The 17817-nt window shown below is 45.4% G+C and overlaps 1 protein-coding gene across 1 annotated transcript in view; it reads right to left on the reverse strand.

Moving 5' to 3' along the window:
• Nucleotides 1–17817, reverse strand: part of gbe1b (glucan (1,4-alpha-), branching enzyme 1b) — a 318001-nt gene that overhangs the window by 277991 nt on the left and 22193 nt on the right. The window contains exon 2 of the mRNA XM_045704110.1: nt 3785–3954. Within this exon, the coding sequence (XP_045560066.1) occupies nt 3785–3954 (170 nt within the window). The remainder of the gene's footprint in view (nt 1–3784; nt 3955–17817) is intronic.

Below are 17817 nucleotides of genomic sequence, written 5' to 3' on the forward strand. Positions count from 1 at the left end.
GACAGAACAGCAGCAGCAGTGGGACAGAACAGCAGCAGTGGGACAGAACAGCAGCAGTGGGACAGAACAGCAGCAGTGGGACAGAACAGCAGCAGTGGGACAGAACAGCAGCAGCAGGACAGAACAGCAGCAGTGGGACAGAACAACAGCAGCAGTGGGACAGAACAGCAGCAGTGGGACAGAACAGCAGCAGTGGGACAGAACAGCAGCAGTGGGACAGAACAACAGCAGCAGTGGGACAGAACAGTAGCAGTGGGACAGAACAGCAGCAGCAGTGGGACAGAACAGCAGTAGCAGTGGGACAGAACAACAGCAGCAGTGGGACAGAACAGCAGCAGTGGGACAGAACAGCAGTAGCAGTGGGACAGAACAACAGCAGCAGTGGGACAGAACAGCAGCAGTGGGACAGAACAGCAGCAGTGGGACAGAACAACAGCAGTGAGACAGAACAGTAGCAGTGGGACAGAACAACAGCAGCAGTGGGACAGAACAGCAGCAGTGGGACAGAACAGCAGCAGTGGGACAGAACAACAGCAGTGGGACAGAACAGTAGCAGTGGGACAGAACAACAGCAGTGGGACAGAACAGCAGCAGTGTAAAAGCAGTGTGTGTCCTGCCTGCCTACTGCACTCTGTTCACGTGATGCTTTGCTCCTCAACAACTCATTAAAACGTCTCTTAATTGCCTCATTAAGTGATTTCATTGGGCCACACAATTTAAAAACATGAATATTAGCTTTCTTGATTATTTTGGATGTGTAATTCTGTCCATTAACAAAACGAGGAAATCTACAAAACAAACTAGTCATTTCTAATGAGATGTAATGTAATTATCTAATGGTCATTCATTAGTTGGGCAGAAGAAGGAATAAATGAAAACTCCTAATGAAGATATAGAAAGGAAATGGCATCCTATTCCCTATATAGTGCACTACTTTAGACCAGAGCCCTATGGCACCCTATTCCCTATATATAGTGCACTACTTTAGACCAGAGGCCTATGGCATCCTATTCCCTATATAGTGCACTACTTTAGACCAGAGCCCTATGGCACCCTATTCCCTATATATAGTGCACTACTTTAGAGCAGAGCCCTATGGCACCCTATTCCCTATATATAGTGCACTACTTTAGACCAGAGCCCTATGGCACCCTATTCCCTATATATAGTGCACTACTTTAGACCAGAGCCCTATGGCACCCTATATATAGTGCACTACTTTAGACCAGAGCCCTATGGCACCCTATTCCCTATATATATATATAGTGCACTACTTTAGACCAGAGCCCTATAGGACCCTATTCCCTATATATAGTGCACTACTTTAGACCAGAGGCCTATGGCACCCTATTCCCTATATATAGTGCACTACTTTAGACCAGAGCCCTATGGCACCCTATTCCCTATATAGTGCACTACTTTAGACCAGAGCCCTATGGCACCCTATTCCCTATATAGTGCACTACTTTAGACCAGAGCCCTATGGCACCCTATTCCCTACATGGTGCACTACTTTAGACCAGAGCCCTATGGCACCCTATTCCCTACATGGTGCACTACTTTAGACCAGAGCCCTATGGCACCCTATTCCCTACATGGTGCACTACTTTAGACCAGAGCCCTGTGAGCCTGCACTCTCTATTGGTCTTTCTGTGATTCCTTGCATCCTTCTGAACAGTATGAAAGGTCCAAGGTCCCTTCCCTCCTCATAACTTCTTCTCCAATGGGTTTTGAGAAGGAGGTGAGGAGAGAGGATGCGAGGAATCAAGGAAAGATGACTTGAGGAAGAGGGCGTGGTGGGTTCAGCTGAACAGGTACTCTGTAACCTGGATTTTCTCCAGGTGTTTTCTAGAACCAAGGGTCAACCTCTGCTTGAGCTGCTCATCAATGAATCAACTCCTTTTTTCAGGGCCTAAGTATGCAACATGATAACCAGACCATTCTGTATCGGTCTACCTTCAAAGTTGAGGCCAAAGGGAAGAGAGCTCAGAGAGTTCTTCTAACAGAACAAAGGCTGCACCAATCATGATTTGTGTGTCTGTGTCTGTGTGTGTGTGTGTGTGTGTGTGTGTGTGTTTTGAAAATAGCAAAAAGCCCTTCAGGAAAACACTCCGGAGCCTTTGTTTTCACTATTTACTAAAAACACCAACTCCAAGGGTATCAATAAAGTTAAAATCCAAACTACAGTTAGGACAGATGAGGTCAAACCTCCAATTATATACAAACAGCATTACAAGTTAAAGGGGAACAGATCTGTGTGTAATAACAGCATTACAAGTTAAGGGGAACAGATCTGTGTGTAATAACAGCATTACAGGTTAAAGGGGAACAGATCTGTGTGTAATAACAGCATTACAAGTTAAAGGGGAACAGATCTGTGTGTAATAACAGCATTACAAGTTAAAGGGGAACAGATCTGTGTGTAATAACAGCATTACAGGTTAAAGGGGAACAGATCTGTGTGTAATAACAGCATTACAGGTTAAAGGGGAACAGATCTGTGTGTAATAACAGCATTACAAGTTAAAGGGGAACAGATCTGTGTGTAATAACAGCATTACAAGTTAAAGGGGAACAGATCTGTGTGTAATAACAGCATTACAAGTTAAGGGGAACAGATCTGTGTGTAATAACAGCATTACAAGTTAAAGGGGAACAGATCTGTGTGTAATAACAGCATTACAAGTTAAAGGGGAACAGATCTGTGTGTAATAACAGCATTACAAGTTAAAGGGGAACAGATCTGTGTGTAATAACAGCATTACAAGTTAAAGGGGAACAGATCTGTGTGTAATAACAGCATTACAGGTTAAAGGGGAACAGATCTGTGTGTAATAACAGCATTACAAGTTAAAGGGGAACAGATCTGTGTGTAATAACAGCATTACAGGTTAAAGGGGAACAGATCTGTGTGTAATAACAGCATTACAAGTTAAAGGGGAACAGATCTGTGTGTAATAACAGCATTACAAGTTAAAGGGGAACAGATCTGTGTGTAATAACTGCATTACAAGTTAAAGGGGAACAGATCTGTGTGTAATAACAGCATTACAAGTTAAAGGGGAACAGATCTGTGTGTAATAACAGCATTACAAGTTAAAGGGGAACAGATCTGTGTGTAATAACAGCATTACAAGTTAAAGGGGAACAGATCTGTGTGTAATAACAGCATTACAAGTTAAGGGGAACAGATCTGTGTGTAATAACAGCATTACAAGTTAAAGGGGAACAGATCTGTGTGTAATAACAGCATTACAAGTTAAAGGGGAACAGATCTGTGTGTAATAACAGCATTACAGGTTAAAGGGGAACAGATCTGTGTGTAATAACAGCATTACAAGTTAAAGGGGAACAGATCTGTGTGTAATAACAGCATTACAAGTTAAAGGGAACAGATCTGTGTGTAATAACAGCATTACAAGTTAAAGGGGAACAGATCTGTGTGTAATAACAGCATTACAAGTTAAAGGGGAACAGATCTGTGTGTAATAACAGCATTACAAGTTAAAGGGGAACAGATCTGTGTGTAATAACAGCATTACAAGTTAAAGGGGAACAGATCTGTGTGTAATAACTGCATTATAACAGCTATTGAGTTCCTCAGGAGATACCGGTTTCTACCGACTGATGTGATGCAGCTGGAGTGGGTCATTATCCTCCGTTCCTACACACAGCTACCGACGGAGAAGCCTGCCTGCATTCTTGCCTACGCGTGTGTTTCTCGGTGTGTGTGTGTGTGTGTGTGTGTGTGTGTGTGTGTGTGTGTGTCTGCTACAGTACTCACTGAAGTCTCCAGTAAGGAACAGGGCCTCCGCGGCTGGGGCCCACTCCCTCAACACCAGTGTGTTGTCAGCCATGCGGTTCACGCCAAAGGTCCTGTAGCTTCTAGTGAACTGATCAAAGCCTCCTTCTGCCTCCTCCAGGAGCAACAGACGCTTCTCAAACAGCCCATACCTGAGAGACAGGCACAGAGAGAGAGAGAGAGACACACAGACCAACACAAAGAGACAGACAGACAGACAGACCGACACAGAGAGAGAGCGCAAGAGAGTGAGCACAAGAGAGAGAGACAGACAGACACAGAGAGAGAGACAGACAGACAGACAGACAGACAGACAGACAGACAGACAGACAGACAGACAGACAGACAGACAGACAGACAGACAGACAGACAGACAGACAGACAGACAGACCGACACAGAGAGAGACACACAGACAGACAGACAGACAGACAGACAGACAGACAGACAGACAGACAGACAGACAGACAGACAGACAGACAGACAGACAGACAGACAGAGACAGACAGACAGACAGACAGAGAGAGAGACAGAGAGAGTAGTTAATAACAGAGAAGGAACTGGGAGAGATCCCAACTCCCCTTGACTAAATCATGGATAGAATCAGCATTGTCAATAACAGTAAATAGGATGCAATATTAATTCACTCAGGCCAACACCTAAAATACTAGAGATGTGTTGATCAGTGTTCAGGCTTCCCAAGACTATAGGAGATGTGTTGATCAGTGTTCAGGCTTCCCAAGACTATAGGAGATGTGTTGATCAGTGTTCAGGCTTCCCAAGACTATAGGAGAAGTGTTCAGGCTTCCCAAGACTATAGGAGATGTGTTGATCAGTGTTCAGGCTTCCCAAGACTACAAGAGAGAGTGTTCAGGCTTCCCAAGACTATAGGAGATGTGTTGATCAGTGTTCAGGCTTCCCAAGACTATAGGAGAGTGTTCAGGCTTCCCAAGACTATAGGAGATGTGTTGATCAGTGTTCAGGCTTCCCACGACTACAGGAGATGGTGTTCAGGCTTCCCAAGACTATAGGAGATGGGGTGTTCAGGCTTCCCAAGACTATAGGAGATGTGTTGATCAGTGTTCAGGCTTCCCAAGACTATAGGAGAAGTGTTCAGGCTTCCCAAGACTATAGGAGATGTGTTGATCAGTGTTCAGGCTTCCCAAGACTATAGGAGATGTGTTGATCAGTGTTCAGGCTTCCCAAGACTATAGGAGATGTGTTCAGGCTTCCCAAGACTATAGGAGATGTGTTGATCAGTGTTCAGGCTTCCCACGACTATAGGAGATGTGTTCAGGCTTCCCAAGACTATAGGAGATGTGTTGATCAGTGTTCAGGCTTCCCAAGACTATAGGAGATGTGTTGATCAGTGTTCAGGATTCCCAAGACTATAGGAGATGTGTTGATCAGTGTTCAGGCTTCCCACGACTATAGGAGATGTGTTCAGGCTTCCCAAGACTATAGGAGATGTGTTGATCAGTCTATGGTTGCATCCCACATTGTATGGTTTTGGGCTCTGGTCAAAAGTAGTGCAATATGCTGTGAGAGGACAAAACATTAAGAACGACTGCTCTTTCCATGAAATAGACTGACCAGCTGAAAACTATGATCCCTTATTGATGTCACTTGTTAAATCCACTACAATCAGTGTAGATGAAGCGGAGGAGACAGGTTAAAGGATTTTTAAGCCTTGAGACAATTGAGACATGGATTGTGTATGTGTGCCATTCAGACGGTGAATGAACAAGACAAAATATTTATGTGCCTTTGAACGCCAACTTGACAACTGTGGGAAGCATTGGAGTCAACATGGGACAGCATACCAGTGGAACACTTGACACCTTGTAAAATAGTCAAATTCGCACACTTATCAAAGGTACCTCTGATCTGGAGAACTCACTAAACAGAGAACATCCCTGGTCATCCCTACTGCCTCTGATCTGGAGGACTCACTAAACAGAGAACATCCCTGGTCATCCCTACTGCCTCTGATCTGGAGGACTCACTAAACAGAGAACATCCCTGGTCATCCCTACTGCCTCTGATCTGGAGGACTCACTAAACAGAGAACATCCCTGGTCATCACTACTGTCTCTGATCTGGAGGACTCACTAAACAGAGAACATCCCTGGTCATCCCTACTGCCTCTGATCTGGAGGACTCACTAAACAGAGAACATCCCTGGTCATCCCTACTGCCTCTGATCTGGAGGACTCACTAAACAGAGAACATCCCTGGTCATCCCTACTGCCTCTGATCTGGAGGACTCACTAAACAGAGAACATCCCTGGTCATCCCTACTGCCTCTGATCTGGAGGACTCACTAAACAGAGAACATCCCTGGTCATCCCTACTGCCTCTGATCTGGAGGACTCACTAAACAGAGAACATCCCTGGTCATCCCTACTGTCTCTGATCTGGAGGACTCACTAAACAGAGAACATCCCTGGTCATCCCTACTGCCTCTGATCTGGAGGACTCACTAAACAGAAATACTTTGTTTGTAAATTACGTGTTGGACTGTGCCCCTGGCTTTCCGTAAATCATTTTATTTATTTTTAAAACAAGAAAATGGTGCCATCTAGTTTGCTTAATATAAGGAATTTGAAATGATTTATACTTTTACTTTTGATAGTTAAATATATTTTAAACCAAATACTTTTACTCAAGTAGTAATTTCCTGGGTGACTTTTACTTCAGTAAATGTTCTATTAAAGCATCTTTACTTTTTATGATGGTGATTATTGGGTGCAATTTTTGACACAAACGATACGTGTTGAGAAAAGGTGTGCAACAAGGATGTTAACAGGCTCTATTCAGATATTCAGGGCGGTCTACCCAGCTATAGCTAGCCTCCATTTAGGGCAGTCTACCCAGCTATAGCTAGCCTCCATTTAGGGCAGTCTACCCATCTATAGCTAGCCTCCATTTAGAGCAGTCTACCCATCTATAGCTAGCCTCCATTTAGGGCGGTCTACCCATCTATAGCTAGCCTCCATTTCAGGGCAGTCTACCCAGCTATAGCTAGCCTCCATTTAGGGCAGTCTACCCAGCTATAGCTAGCCTCCATTTCAGGGCAGTCTACCCAGCTATAGCTAGCCTCCATTTCAGGGCAGTCTACCCATCTATAGCTAGCCTCCATTTCAGGGCGGTCTACCCATCTATAGCTAGCCTCCATTTCAGGGCAGTCTACCCAGCTATAGCTAGCCTCCATTTAGGGCAGTCTACCCAGCTATAGCTAGCCTCCATTTTAGGGCAGTCTACCCATCTATAGCTAGCCTCCATTTAGGGCAGTCTACCCAGCTATAGCTAGCCTCCATTTCAGGGCAGTCTACCCAGCTATAGCTAGCCTCCATTTAGGGCAGTCTACCCATCTATAGCTAGCCTCCATTTAGGGCAGTCTACCCATCTATAGCTAGCCTCCATTTAGGGCAGTCTACCCATCTATAGCTAGCCTCCATTTAGGGCAGTCTACCCATCTATAGCTAGCCTCCATTTAGGGCAGTCTACCCATCTATAGCTAGCCTCCATTTAGGGCGGTCTACCCAGCTATAGCTAGCGTCCATTTAGGGCAGTCTACCCATCTATAGCTAGCCTCCATTTAGGGCAGTCTACCCATCTATAGCTAGCCTCCATTTAGGGCAGTCTACCCATCTATAGCTAGCCTCCATTTAGGGCGGTCTACCCAGCTATAGCTAGCCTCCATTTAGGGCAGTCTACCCATCTATAGCTAGCCTCCATTTAGGGCAGTCTACCCAGCTATAGCTAGCGTCCATTTAGGGCAGTCTACCCAGCTATAGCTAGCCTCCATTTCAGGGCAGTCTACCCATCTATAGCTAGCCTCCATTTCAGGGCAGTCTACCCAGCTATAGATAGCTGGGTACCAGGTAGACTACCCTAAATGGAGGCTATAGGTAGTCTTAGAACACGGTCAATGTAACACACACACAATATTAATGCTACAGCCAAGAGCTTGGTAAGCTATATGTGGACATGGTCGTTGTAATATCAACCCTATGTATAGTATACAGTCTATCTGAGTAGCCTCTTGCTTTACCTTGGACCGCATTCGAGGGCATGAAAAATCAATACATGAACATCATTATACAAAATGGATAGGCTGTCTTGCAAAGAGCATTCATATTTTAACACCTGCCACACATCAACATACTGTAAGCCATCGACAACGCTCACAAAAATGATTCTAATTTTAGTCACCGTTACTGTGTAAAGACAGTTATGCTGTTACATGCATTTTAATTAATATAGTATTTTTATCAAACGATATCTACCAAAATATATCCCTATAACCTTTCCCGTACGGGGTCACTACGTCACCAGGAGGCCGTGTCACTACGTCACCAGGACGCCGTGTCACCGTGTCACTACGTCACCAGGACGCCGTGGCACTACGTCACCAGGACGCCGTGGCACTACGTCACCAGGACGCCGTGTCACTACGTCACCAGGACGCCGTGTCACTACGTCACCAGGACGCCGTGGCACTATGTCACTATATGTCACCAGGACACCGTGTCACTATATGTCACCAGGACACCGTGTCACTATGTCACCAGGACGCCGTGTCACTATGTCACCAGGACGCCGTGTCACTATGTCACTATATGTCACCAGGACGCCGTGTCACTATATGTCACCAGGACACCGTGTCACTACGTCACCAGGACGCCGTGTCACTATGTCACCAGGACACCGTGTCACTATGTCACCAGGACACCGTGTCACTATGTCACCAGGACACCGTGTCACTATGTCACCAGGACGCCGTGTCACTATGTCACTATATGTCACCAGGACACCGTGTCACTATACGTCACCAGGACGCCGTGTCACTATATGTCACAGGACACGTGTCACTATATGTCACCAGGACACCGTGTCACTATATGTCACCAGGACACCGTGTCACTATATGTCACCAGGACACCGTGTCACTATATGTCACCAGGACACCGTGTCACTATGTCACCAGGACACCGTGTCACTATGTCACCAGGACACCGTGTCACTATGTCACCAGGACACCGTGTCACTATGTCACCAGGACACCGTGTCACTATGTCACCAGGACACCGTGTCACTATGTCACCAGGACACCGTGTCACTATGTCACCAGGACACCGTGTCACTATGTTACTATGTCACCAGGACGCCATGTCACCAGGACACCGTGTCACTATGTTACTATGTCACCAGGACGCCGTGTCACCAGGACACCGTGTCACTATGTCCCCAGGACACCGTGTCACTATGTTACTATGTCCCCAGGACACCGTGTCACTATGTTACTATGTCCCCAGGACGCCGTGTTACTATGTCACCAGGACACAGAGTCACTATGTCACCAGGACACAGAGTCACTATGTCACCAAGACACAGAGTCACTATGTCACCAAGACACAGTGTCACTATGTCACCAGGACACAGTGTCACTATGTCACCAGGACACAGTGTCACTATGTCACCAGGACACAGTGTCACTATGTCACCAGGACACAGTGTCACTATGTCACCAGGACACAGTGTCACTATGTCACCAGGACACAGTGTCACTATGTTACTATGTTACCAGGACACAGTGTCACTATGTTACTATGTTACCAGGACACAGTGTCACTATGTTACTATGTTACCAGGACACAGTGTCACTATGTTACCAGGACACCGTGTCACTATGTTACTATGTCACCAGGGCAGCGTGTCACTATGTCACCAGGGCAGCGTGTCACTATGTTACTATGTCACCAGGACGCCATGTCACCAGGACGCCATGTCACTATGTTACTATGTTACTATGTCCCCAGGACACCGTGTCACTATGTTACTATGTCCCCAGGACGCCGTGTTACTATGTCACCAGGACACAGAGTCACTATGTCACCAGGACACAGAGTCACTATGTCACCAAGACACAGAGTCACTATGTCACCAAGACACAGTGTCACTATGTCACCAGGACACAGTGTCACTATGTCACCAGGACACAGTGTCACTATGTCACCAGGACACAGTGTCACTATGTCACCAGGACACAGTGTCACTATGTCACCAGGACACAGTGTCACTATGTCACCAGGACACAGTGTCACTATGTTACTATGTTACCAGGACACAGTGTCACTATGTTACTATGTTACCAGGACACAGTGTCACTATGTTACTATGTTACCAGGACACAGTGTCACTATGTTGCCAGGACACTGTGTCACTATGTTACTATGTCACCAGGGCAGCGTGTCACTATGTCACCAGGGCAGCGTGTCACTATGTCACCAGGGCAGCGTGTCACTATGTTACTATGTCACCAGGACGCCATGTCACCAGGACGCCATGTCACTATGTTACTATGTCACCAGGACACAGTGTCACTCTGTCAACAGGACACAGTGTCACTCTGTCAACAGGACACAGTGTCACTATGTCACCAGGACACAGTGTCACTATGTCACCAGGACACAGTGTCACTATGTCACCAGGACACAGTGTCACTATGCTACTATGTCACCAGGACACCGTGTCACTATGTTACTATGTCACCAGGACGCCGTGTCACTATGTTACCAGGACACCATGTCACTATGTTACCAGGACACCGTGTCACTATGTTACCAGGACACCGTGTCACTATGTCACCAGGGCACCGTGTTACTATGTCACCAGGACACCGTGTCACTATGTTATTATGTCACCAGGACGCCATGTCACTATGTTGTGCGGGGAAGAAAAAAAAATGTATGAAATGTATGAAATTAATTGAAATGTATGCATTCACTACTGTAAGTCGCTCTGGATAAGAGCGTCTGCTAAATGACTAAAATGTAAATGTATGTTACCAGGACACCGTGTTACTATGTTACTATGTCACCAGGACACCGTGTTACTATGTCACCAGGACACCGTGACACCATGTCACTATGTTACCAGGACACCGTGTTGCTATGTCACCAGGACACCGTGTTGCTATGTCACCAGGACACCGTGTTGCTATGTCACCAGGACACCGTGTTGCTATGTCACCAGGACACCGTGTTGCTATGTCACCAGGACACCGTGTTGCTATGTCACCAGGACACCGTGTTGCTATGTCACCAGGACACCGTGTTGCTATGTCACCAGGACACCATGTTGCTATGTCACCAGGACACCATGTTGCTATGTCACCAGGACACTATGTCACCAGGACACCGTGACACTATGTCACTATGTTACCAGGACACCGTGTTACTATGTTACCATGTTACTATGTCACCAGGACACCGTGTTACTATGTTACCATGTCACTATGTTACCAGGACACCGTGTTACTATGTTATCATGTTACTATGTCACCAGGACACCGTGTTACCATGTCACTATGTCACCAGGACACCGTGTTACTATGTTACCATGTCACTATGTTACCAGGACACCGTGTTACTTTGTTACCAGGACACTATGTCACCAGGACACTATGTCACTATGTTACCAGGACACCGTGTTACTATGTTACCATGTTACTATGCACCAGGACACCGTGTTACTTTGTTACCATGTCACTATGTCACCAGGACACCGTGTTACTATGTTACCATGTCACTATGTTACCAGGACACCGTGTTACTATGTTACCATGTTACTATGTTACCAGGACACCGTGTTACTATGTTACCATGTCACTATGTCACCAGGACACCGTGTTACTATGTTACCATGTCACTATGTCACCAGGACACCGTGACACTATGTCACTATGTTACCAGGACACCGTGTTACTATGTTACCATGTTACTATGCACCAGGACACCGTGTTACTTTGTTACCATGTTACTATGTCACCAGGACACCGTGTTACTATGTTACCATGTCACTATGTCACCAGGACACCGTGTTACTATGTTACCATGTTACTATGCACCAGGACACCGTGTTACTATGTTACCATGTTACTATGCACCAGGACACCGTGTTACTATGTTACCATGTTACTATGCACCAGGACACCGTGTTACTATGTTACCATGTTACTATGTCACCAGGACACCGTGACTTTACCATGTCACTATGTCACCAGGACACCGTGTTACTATGTTACCATGTTACTATGCACCAGGACACCGTGTTACTATGTTACCATGTCACTATGTCACCAGGACACCGTGTTACTATGTTACCATGTTACTATGCACCAGGACACCGTGTTACTATGTTACCATGTCACTATGTCACCAGGACACCGTGTTACTATGTTACCATGTTACTATGCACCAGGACACTGTGTTACTTTGTTACCATGTTACTATGCACCAGGACACTGTGTTACTTTGTTACCATGTCACTACAGTGCCTTGCGAAAGAATTCACCCCCTTGGTGTTTTTCCTATTTTGTTGCATTACAACCTGGATTTTTATTTGGATTTCATGTAATGGACATTAAAAAAAATTGATCAAGTAAAAAAAATTACTTGTTTCAAAACATTAAAACAGAAAAGTGGTTCGTGCATATGTATTCCCCCTTTGCTATGAAGTACCTAAATAAGATCTGGTGCAACCAATTACCTTCAGAAGTCACATAATTAGTTAAATAAAGTTCACCTGTGTGCAATCTAAGTGTCACATGATCTCAGTATATATATATATATATATATATATATATATTAACACACACACACACACACACATTCTGAAAGGCCCCAGAGTCTGCAACACCACTAAGCAAGGGGCACCACCAAGCAAGCGGCACTATGAAGACCAAGGAGCTCTCCAAACAGGTCAGGGACAAATTTGTGGAGAAGTACAGATCAGGGTTGGGTTATAAAAATATATCAGAAACTTTGAACATCCCACGGAGCACCCTTAAATCCATTATTCAAAAATGGAAAGAATATGGCACCACAACAAACCTGCCAAGAGAGGGCCGCCCACCAAAACTCACGGACCAGGCAAGGAGGGAATTGATCAGAGAGGCAACAAAGAGATCAAAGATAACCCTGAAGAAGCTGCAAAGCTCCACAGCGGATATTGGAGTATCTGTCCATAGGACCACTTTAAGCCATAGACTCCACAGAGCTGGGCTTTACAGAAGAGTGATCAGAAAAAAAGCCATTGCTTAAAGAAAAAAATAAGCAAACACGTTTGGTGTTCGCCAAAAGGCATGTGGGAGACTCCCCAAACATATGAAAGAAGCCACTCTGGTCAGATGAGACTAAAATTGAGCTTTTTGGCCATCAAGGAAAACGCTATGTCTGGCGCAAACCCAACACCTCATCACCCAGAGAACACCATCCCCACAGTGAAGCATGGTGGTGGCAGCATCATGCTGTGGGGATGTTTCTCCATCGGCAGGGACTGGGAAACTGGTCAGAATTGAAGGATGGCGCTAAATACTTGAGGGAAACCTGTATCAGTCTTCCAGAGATTTGAGAGTGGGACGGAGATTCACCTTCCAGCAGGACAATGCATACTACTAAAGCAACACTTGAGTGGTTTAAAGGGGAAACATTTAAATATATCTTGGAATGGCCTAGTCAAAGCCCAGACCTCAATCCAATTGAGAATCTGTGGTATGACTTAAAGATTGCTGTACACCAGCAGAACCCATCCAACTTGAAGGAGCTGGAGCAGTTTCGCTTTGAAGAATGGGCAAAAATCCCAGTGGCTAGATGTGACAAGCTAATAGAGACATATCCCAAGAGACTTGCAGCTGTAATTGCTGCAAAAGGTGGCTCTACAAAGTATTGACTTTGGGAGGGTGAAAACTTGAGAGTGCCTAACTCTTCAGATTTCTTGTTTGTTTCACAATAAAAAATATTTTGCATCTTCAAAGTGGTAGGCATGTTGTGTAAATCAAATGATACAAACCCCCCAAAAATCTATTTTAATTCCATGTTGTAAGGCAACAAAATAGGAAAAATGCCAAGGGGGGTGAAGACTTTCACAAGCCACTTTCACCATGTTACTATGTCAGCATGTTACTATGTTGTGGCTGACCAGCTAAACCTTTGGCTTATTTTCTGACACAGGAGAGTATAAACTAACTACTAACATTTATCGTGTTAGTTCCTCCTAGCCAGCTGCTGTCCAGATCAGATTCTCCCTGCAGGATCGATCAGATTCTCCCTGCAGGATCAGATTCTCCTAGCCAGCTGGATGAAGAACACCCTCCTCTTTTTTTTCTCTGCATGCTCTCTCATCCCTCGCTCCCCACCTTCCTCCCTGTCTCTACTCACTCCCCTCTCATCCCTCGCTCCCCACCTTCCTCCCTGTCTCTACTCACTCCCCTCTCATCCCTCGCTCCCCACCTTCCTCCCTGTCTCTACTCACTCCCCTCTCATCCCTCGCTCCCCACCTTCCTCCCTGTCTCTACTCACTCCCCTCTCATCCCTCTCTACCTACCTTCCTCCCTGTCTCTACTCACACCCCTCTCATCCCTCACTCCCCACCTTCCTCCCTGTCTCTACTCACACCCCTCTCATCCCTCTCTACCTACCTTCCTCCCTGTCTCTACTCACTCCCCTCATCCCTCGCTCCCCACCTGCCTCCCCATCTCCACTCACGCCCCTCTCTGTCTCTCTCCACTCTGAAACTCAAATCGATAACAATGCTTAGTGCTCCCATACCTGCGGTGTCACCATTTCAAAATGCATGTTCTGGCAGCCCTGTGGAGAGCCTTTCCAGAGGACAAGGAGATGAGGAGAGGTGAGGAGGATTCAGTTAAGGATGGCTCCTGGCTCTGCATTAATAGTCATGGTTATGATTAGAACAAACGAAGTGCTGGGGGGGGGGAGAAATAGTCTGGCTGGCTGGGTGCTGTGTGTTTCTATAGTCCTGCATATCTAGAACCTCTTCTGGCCCTGCTGGCATGGTTAGACAGGAGATGAGAAGACATTGTGTGTGTGTCTCAAATTGCACCCTATTACCTATACAGTGGGTTACTTTAGGGCAGAGCCCTGAACATGCCCTATGGGCCCTGGTCAAAAGTAGTGCACTATGTAGGGAATAAGTTTCTGTCGAAAGTAGTGCACTAATGTAAGGAATAGAGTGCCAATTGGGACATAACCGTCAAGATCAGACCACGCATCACAATCCCACTCAAGGTGACTTCAAGGTTCCATTCCAAATCACACCCTATTCCATATATAGTGCACTACTTTTGGCCAGAGCCCCACTAAATATGGAATAGGGTGCTATTTGGGACGTATCCTAAAAGACATCTGATTTCCCTAAACTTCCTGCTAACAAAATCTAAACTTCGCCTCACCTGCTTATTAGTAATAACGAGTAATACAATTAGGCCAGCCTCTGACTTTGTCCTCTGTTTCTCCTCTCTCTCTCTCTCTCTCAGGGTGTGATCTCTGTGTCCTCTCTCTTTGTGTGTGTGTGTGTGTGTTTACAACCATTTTATATTATTCTTCATTATAATGTATATTGTACAAATTGTTGCTTTGGCAATATTAAAGCGCAATGTTTTCTTATGCCAAGAAAGCTGCTTGAGAGAGAGGACAGAGATGACACAGAGCGAGAGAGAGAGGAGAGAGAGGACAGAGAGAGAGAGAGAGAGAGAGAGAGAGAGAGAGAGAGAGAGAGAGAGAGAGAGGAGAGAAGAGAGAGGAGAGAGGAGAGAGAGGACACAGAGAGAGAGAGAGGAGAGAGAGGACAGAGACGACAGAGAGAGGAGAGAGAGGAGAGAGAGGACAGAGACGACACAGAGAGAGAGAGAGGAGAGAGGACAGAGACGACACAGAGAGAGAGAGAGGAGAGAGAGGACACAGAGAGAGAGAGAGAGAGAGAGAGAGGACAGAGAGAGAGAGAGAGAGGAGAGAGGACAGAGAGAGAGAGGAGAGAGGACAGAGAGAGAGAGAGAGAGAGAGGAGAGAGGAGAGAGAGGAGAGAGACGACAGAGAGAGGAGAGAGAGGACAGAGAGAGAGAGAGAGAGAGAGAGAGAGAGAGAGAGAGAGAGAGAGAGAGAGAGAGAGAGAGAGAGAGAGAGAGAGAGGAGAGAGGAGAGAGAGGACAGAGAGAGAGAGAGAGAGAGGACAGAGAGGACAGAGAGAGGAGAGAGAGGACAGAGACGACACAGAGAGAGGAGAGAGAGGACAGAGACGACACAGAGAGAGAGAGAGGAGAGAGACGACACAGAGAGAGAGAGAGGAGAGAGACGACAGAGAGAGAGAGGAGAGAGAGGAGAGAGACGACAGAGAGAGAGAGAGAGGCGACAGAGAGAGAGGAGAGAGACGACAGAGAGAGAGAGGAGAGAGAGGACAGAGACGACACAGAGAGAGAGAGAGAGAGGAGAGAGACGACAGAGAGAGAGAGAGGAGAGAGAGGAGAGAGACGACAGAGAGAGAGAGAGGAGACAGAGGACAGAGACGACACAGAGAGAGAGAGAGAGGAGAGAGAGAGGAGAGAGAGAGGAGAGAGAGAGAGAGGGAGGGTTCCAGAGTTCCAAATTGAGCAGCAGCTGCTGAAAAAAAATGAGCTCCTACAAATATTGAAATTTACCTGATGAGAAGTAGATTGGAAAAACAAAAAGAAAGCTGCAAGACTGAATGGAAGACAAAACAAGCAACACATGAAGAAAGGCTTGTGAAAAAATATATATATTATAAAATTGTGCAGTTATTTTAGCTAGCTGGATTGTTTACCGGCAGGCTCCAACAGTTTCTGTGACCCAGCAAGGACGACACTGTCTAGAAACTAAACGAAGAGAAAGTTCAGGGAGGAGAGCAGAGCATCTATTGCTAATACAAAACCTAATTTGGCTAAAACATTATTATTTATTTTTTATTACAATCTACTGTGACAATGATGTATACATATGTGCAGCTTATGCTCCTTCAGATTCACCATATTATGATGATCAGTTTGTTGGCAATCTCCACACGGAAATCATTACATTTCAGGCAGAGGGTAAAGTGCTTCTTTGTGGAGGTTCCAATGTGACATCAGGTTCTGACCCGCACTACACTGATGAGGGAGGTAACCACCACATATTTGGACACCCCTCCTTGTACGGTATTATAAATTATAAATAATTGAACCAGTCCTGGCCAAATACTGAACAAAAAAACGGGAAAGAGTTATACATCTCTGTCGAGCCTTAGGCCTGTACGTGCTTAGTGAATCAGAGGAGACTCTTTAGGTCAGTTTACTTACTGCTCAGCTCTTGGGACAAGTGTAGTCGATGAACCCTCCTACATTAGCGACTTCACTGTCAGACCACAGACACCGTTGTCAGATTAACGTGCTTCTGAAATTTCATAGCAATACTCATTCAAAACAAAACTGCCCAATAAACTCTACAACATGAACCAATCGTACAGATGGGCTCCAAACAGTGCAGAGAGATTCACTGAAACAACTGAAATCAAATGAACTCTGTACAGGTTTTACAATAACTCACAATATCTAAACAATAAAAGGAGGTGTCAATTTGGCTCAAAACATAAAAATTGCACATTCCAAAAAGCAGCATCAAAAACAAATTTCAGAAACCCAAAGAAATGCAACATCAGAAACAAAAAAGGAAATGTTTCGATAACATGTAAAACAATTAGAAAACATCTAAAAGACAAATGAAAAACAGAAGCAGCAGAGCTACACTATGAATTTATTATTTACTTTGAAACAGTAGAAACACACACTGAAACAAGAAATGTAATTATAAACTCAGCAAAAAAAAGAAAAACATCCTCTCACTGTCAACTGCGTTTATTTTCAGCAAACTTAACATGTCAATATTTGTATGAACATAACAAGATTCAACAACTGAGACATAAACTGAATCAAGTTCCACAGACATGTGACTAACAGAAATGGAATAATGTGTCCCTGAACAAAGGGGAGGGGGGGGTCAAAATCTAAAGTAACAGTCAGTATCTGGTGTGGCCACCAGCTGCATTAAGTACTGCAGTGCATCTCCTCCTCATGGACTGCACCAGATTTGCCAGTTCTTGCTGTGAGATGTTACCCCACTCTTCCACCAAGGCACCTGCAAGTTCCCGAACATTTCTGGGGGGA

Source organism: Salmo salar, chromosome ssa20 (genome assembly GCF_905237065.1).
Source record: "Salmo salar chromosome ssa20, Ssal_v3.1, whole genome shotgun sequence".
NCBI lineage: Eukaryota > Metazoa > Chordata > Actinopteri > Salmoniformes > Salmonidae > Salmo > Salmo salar.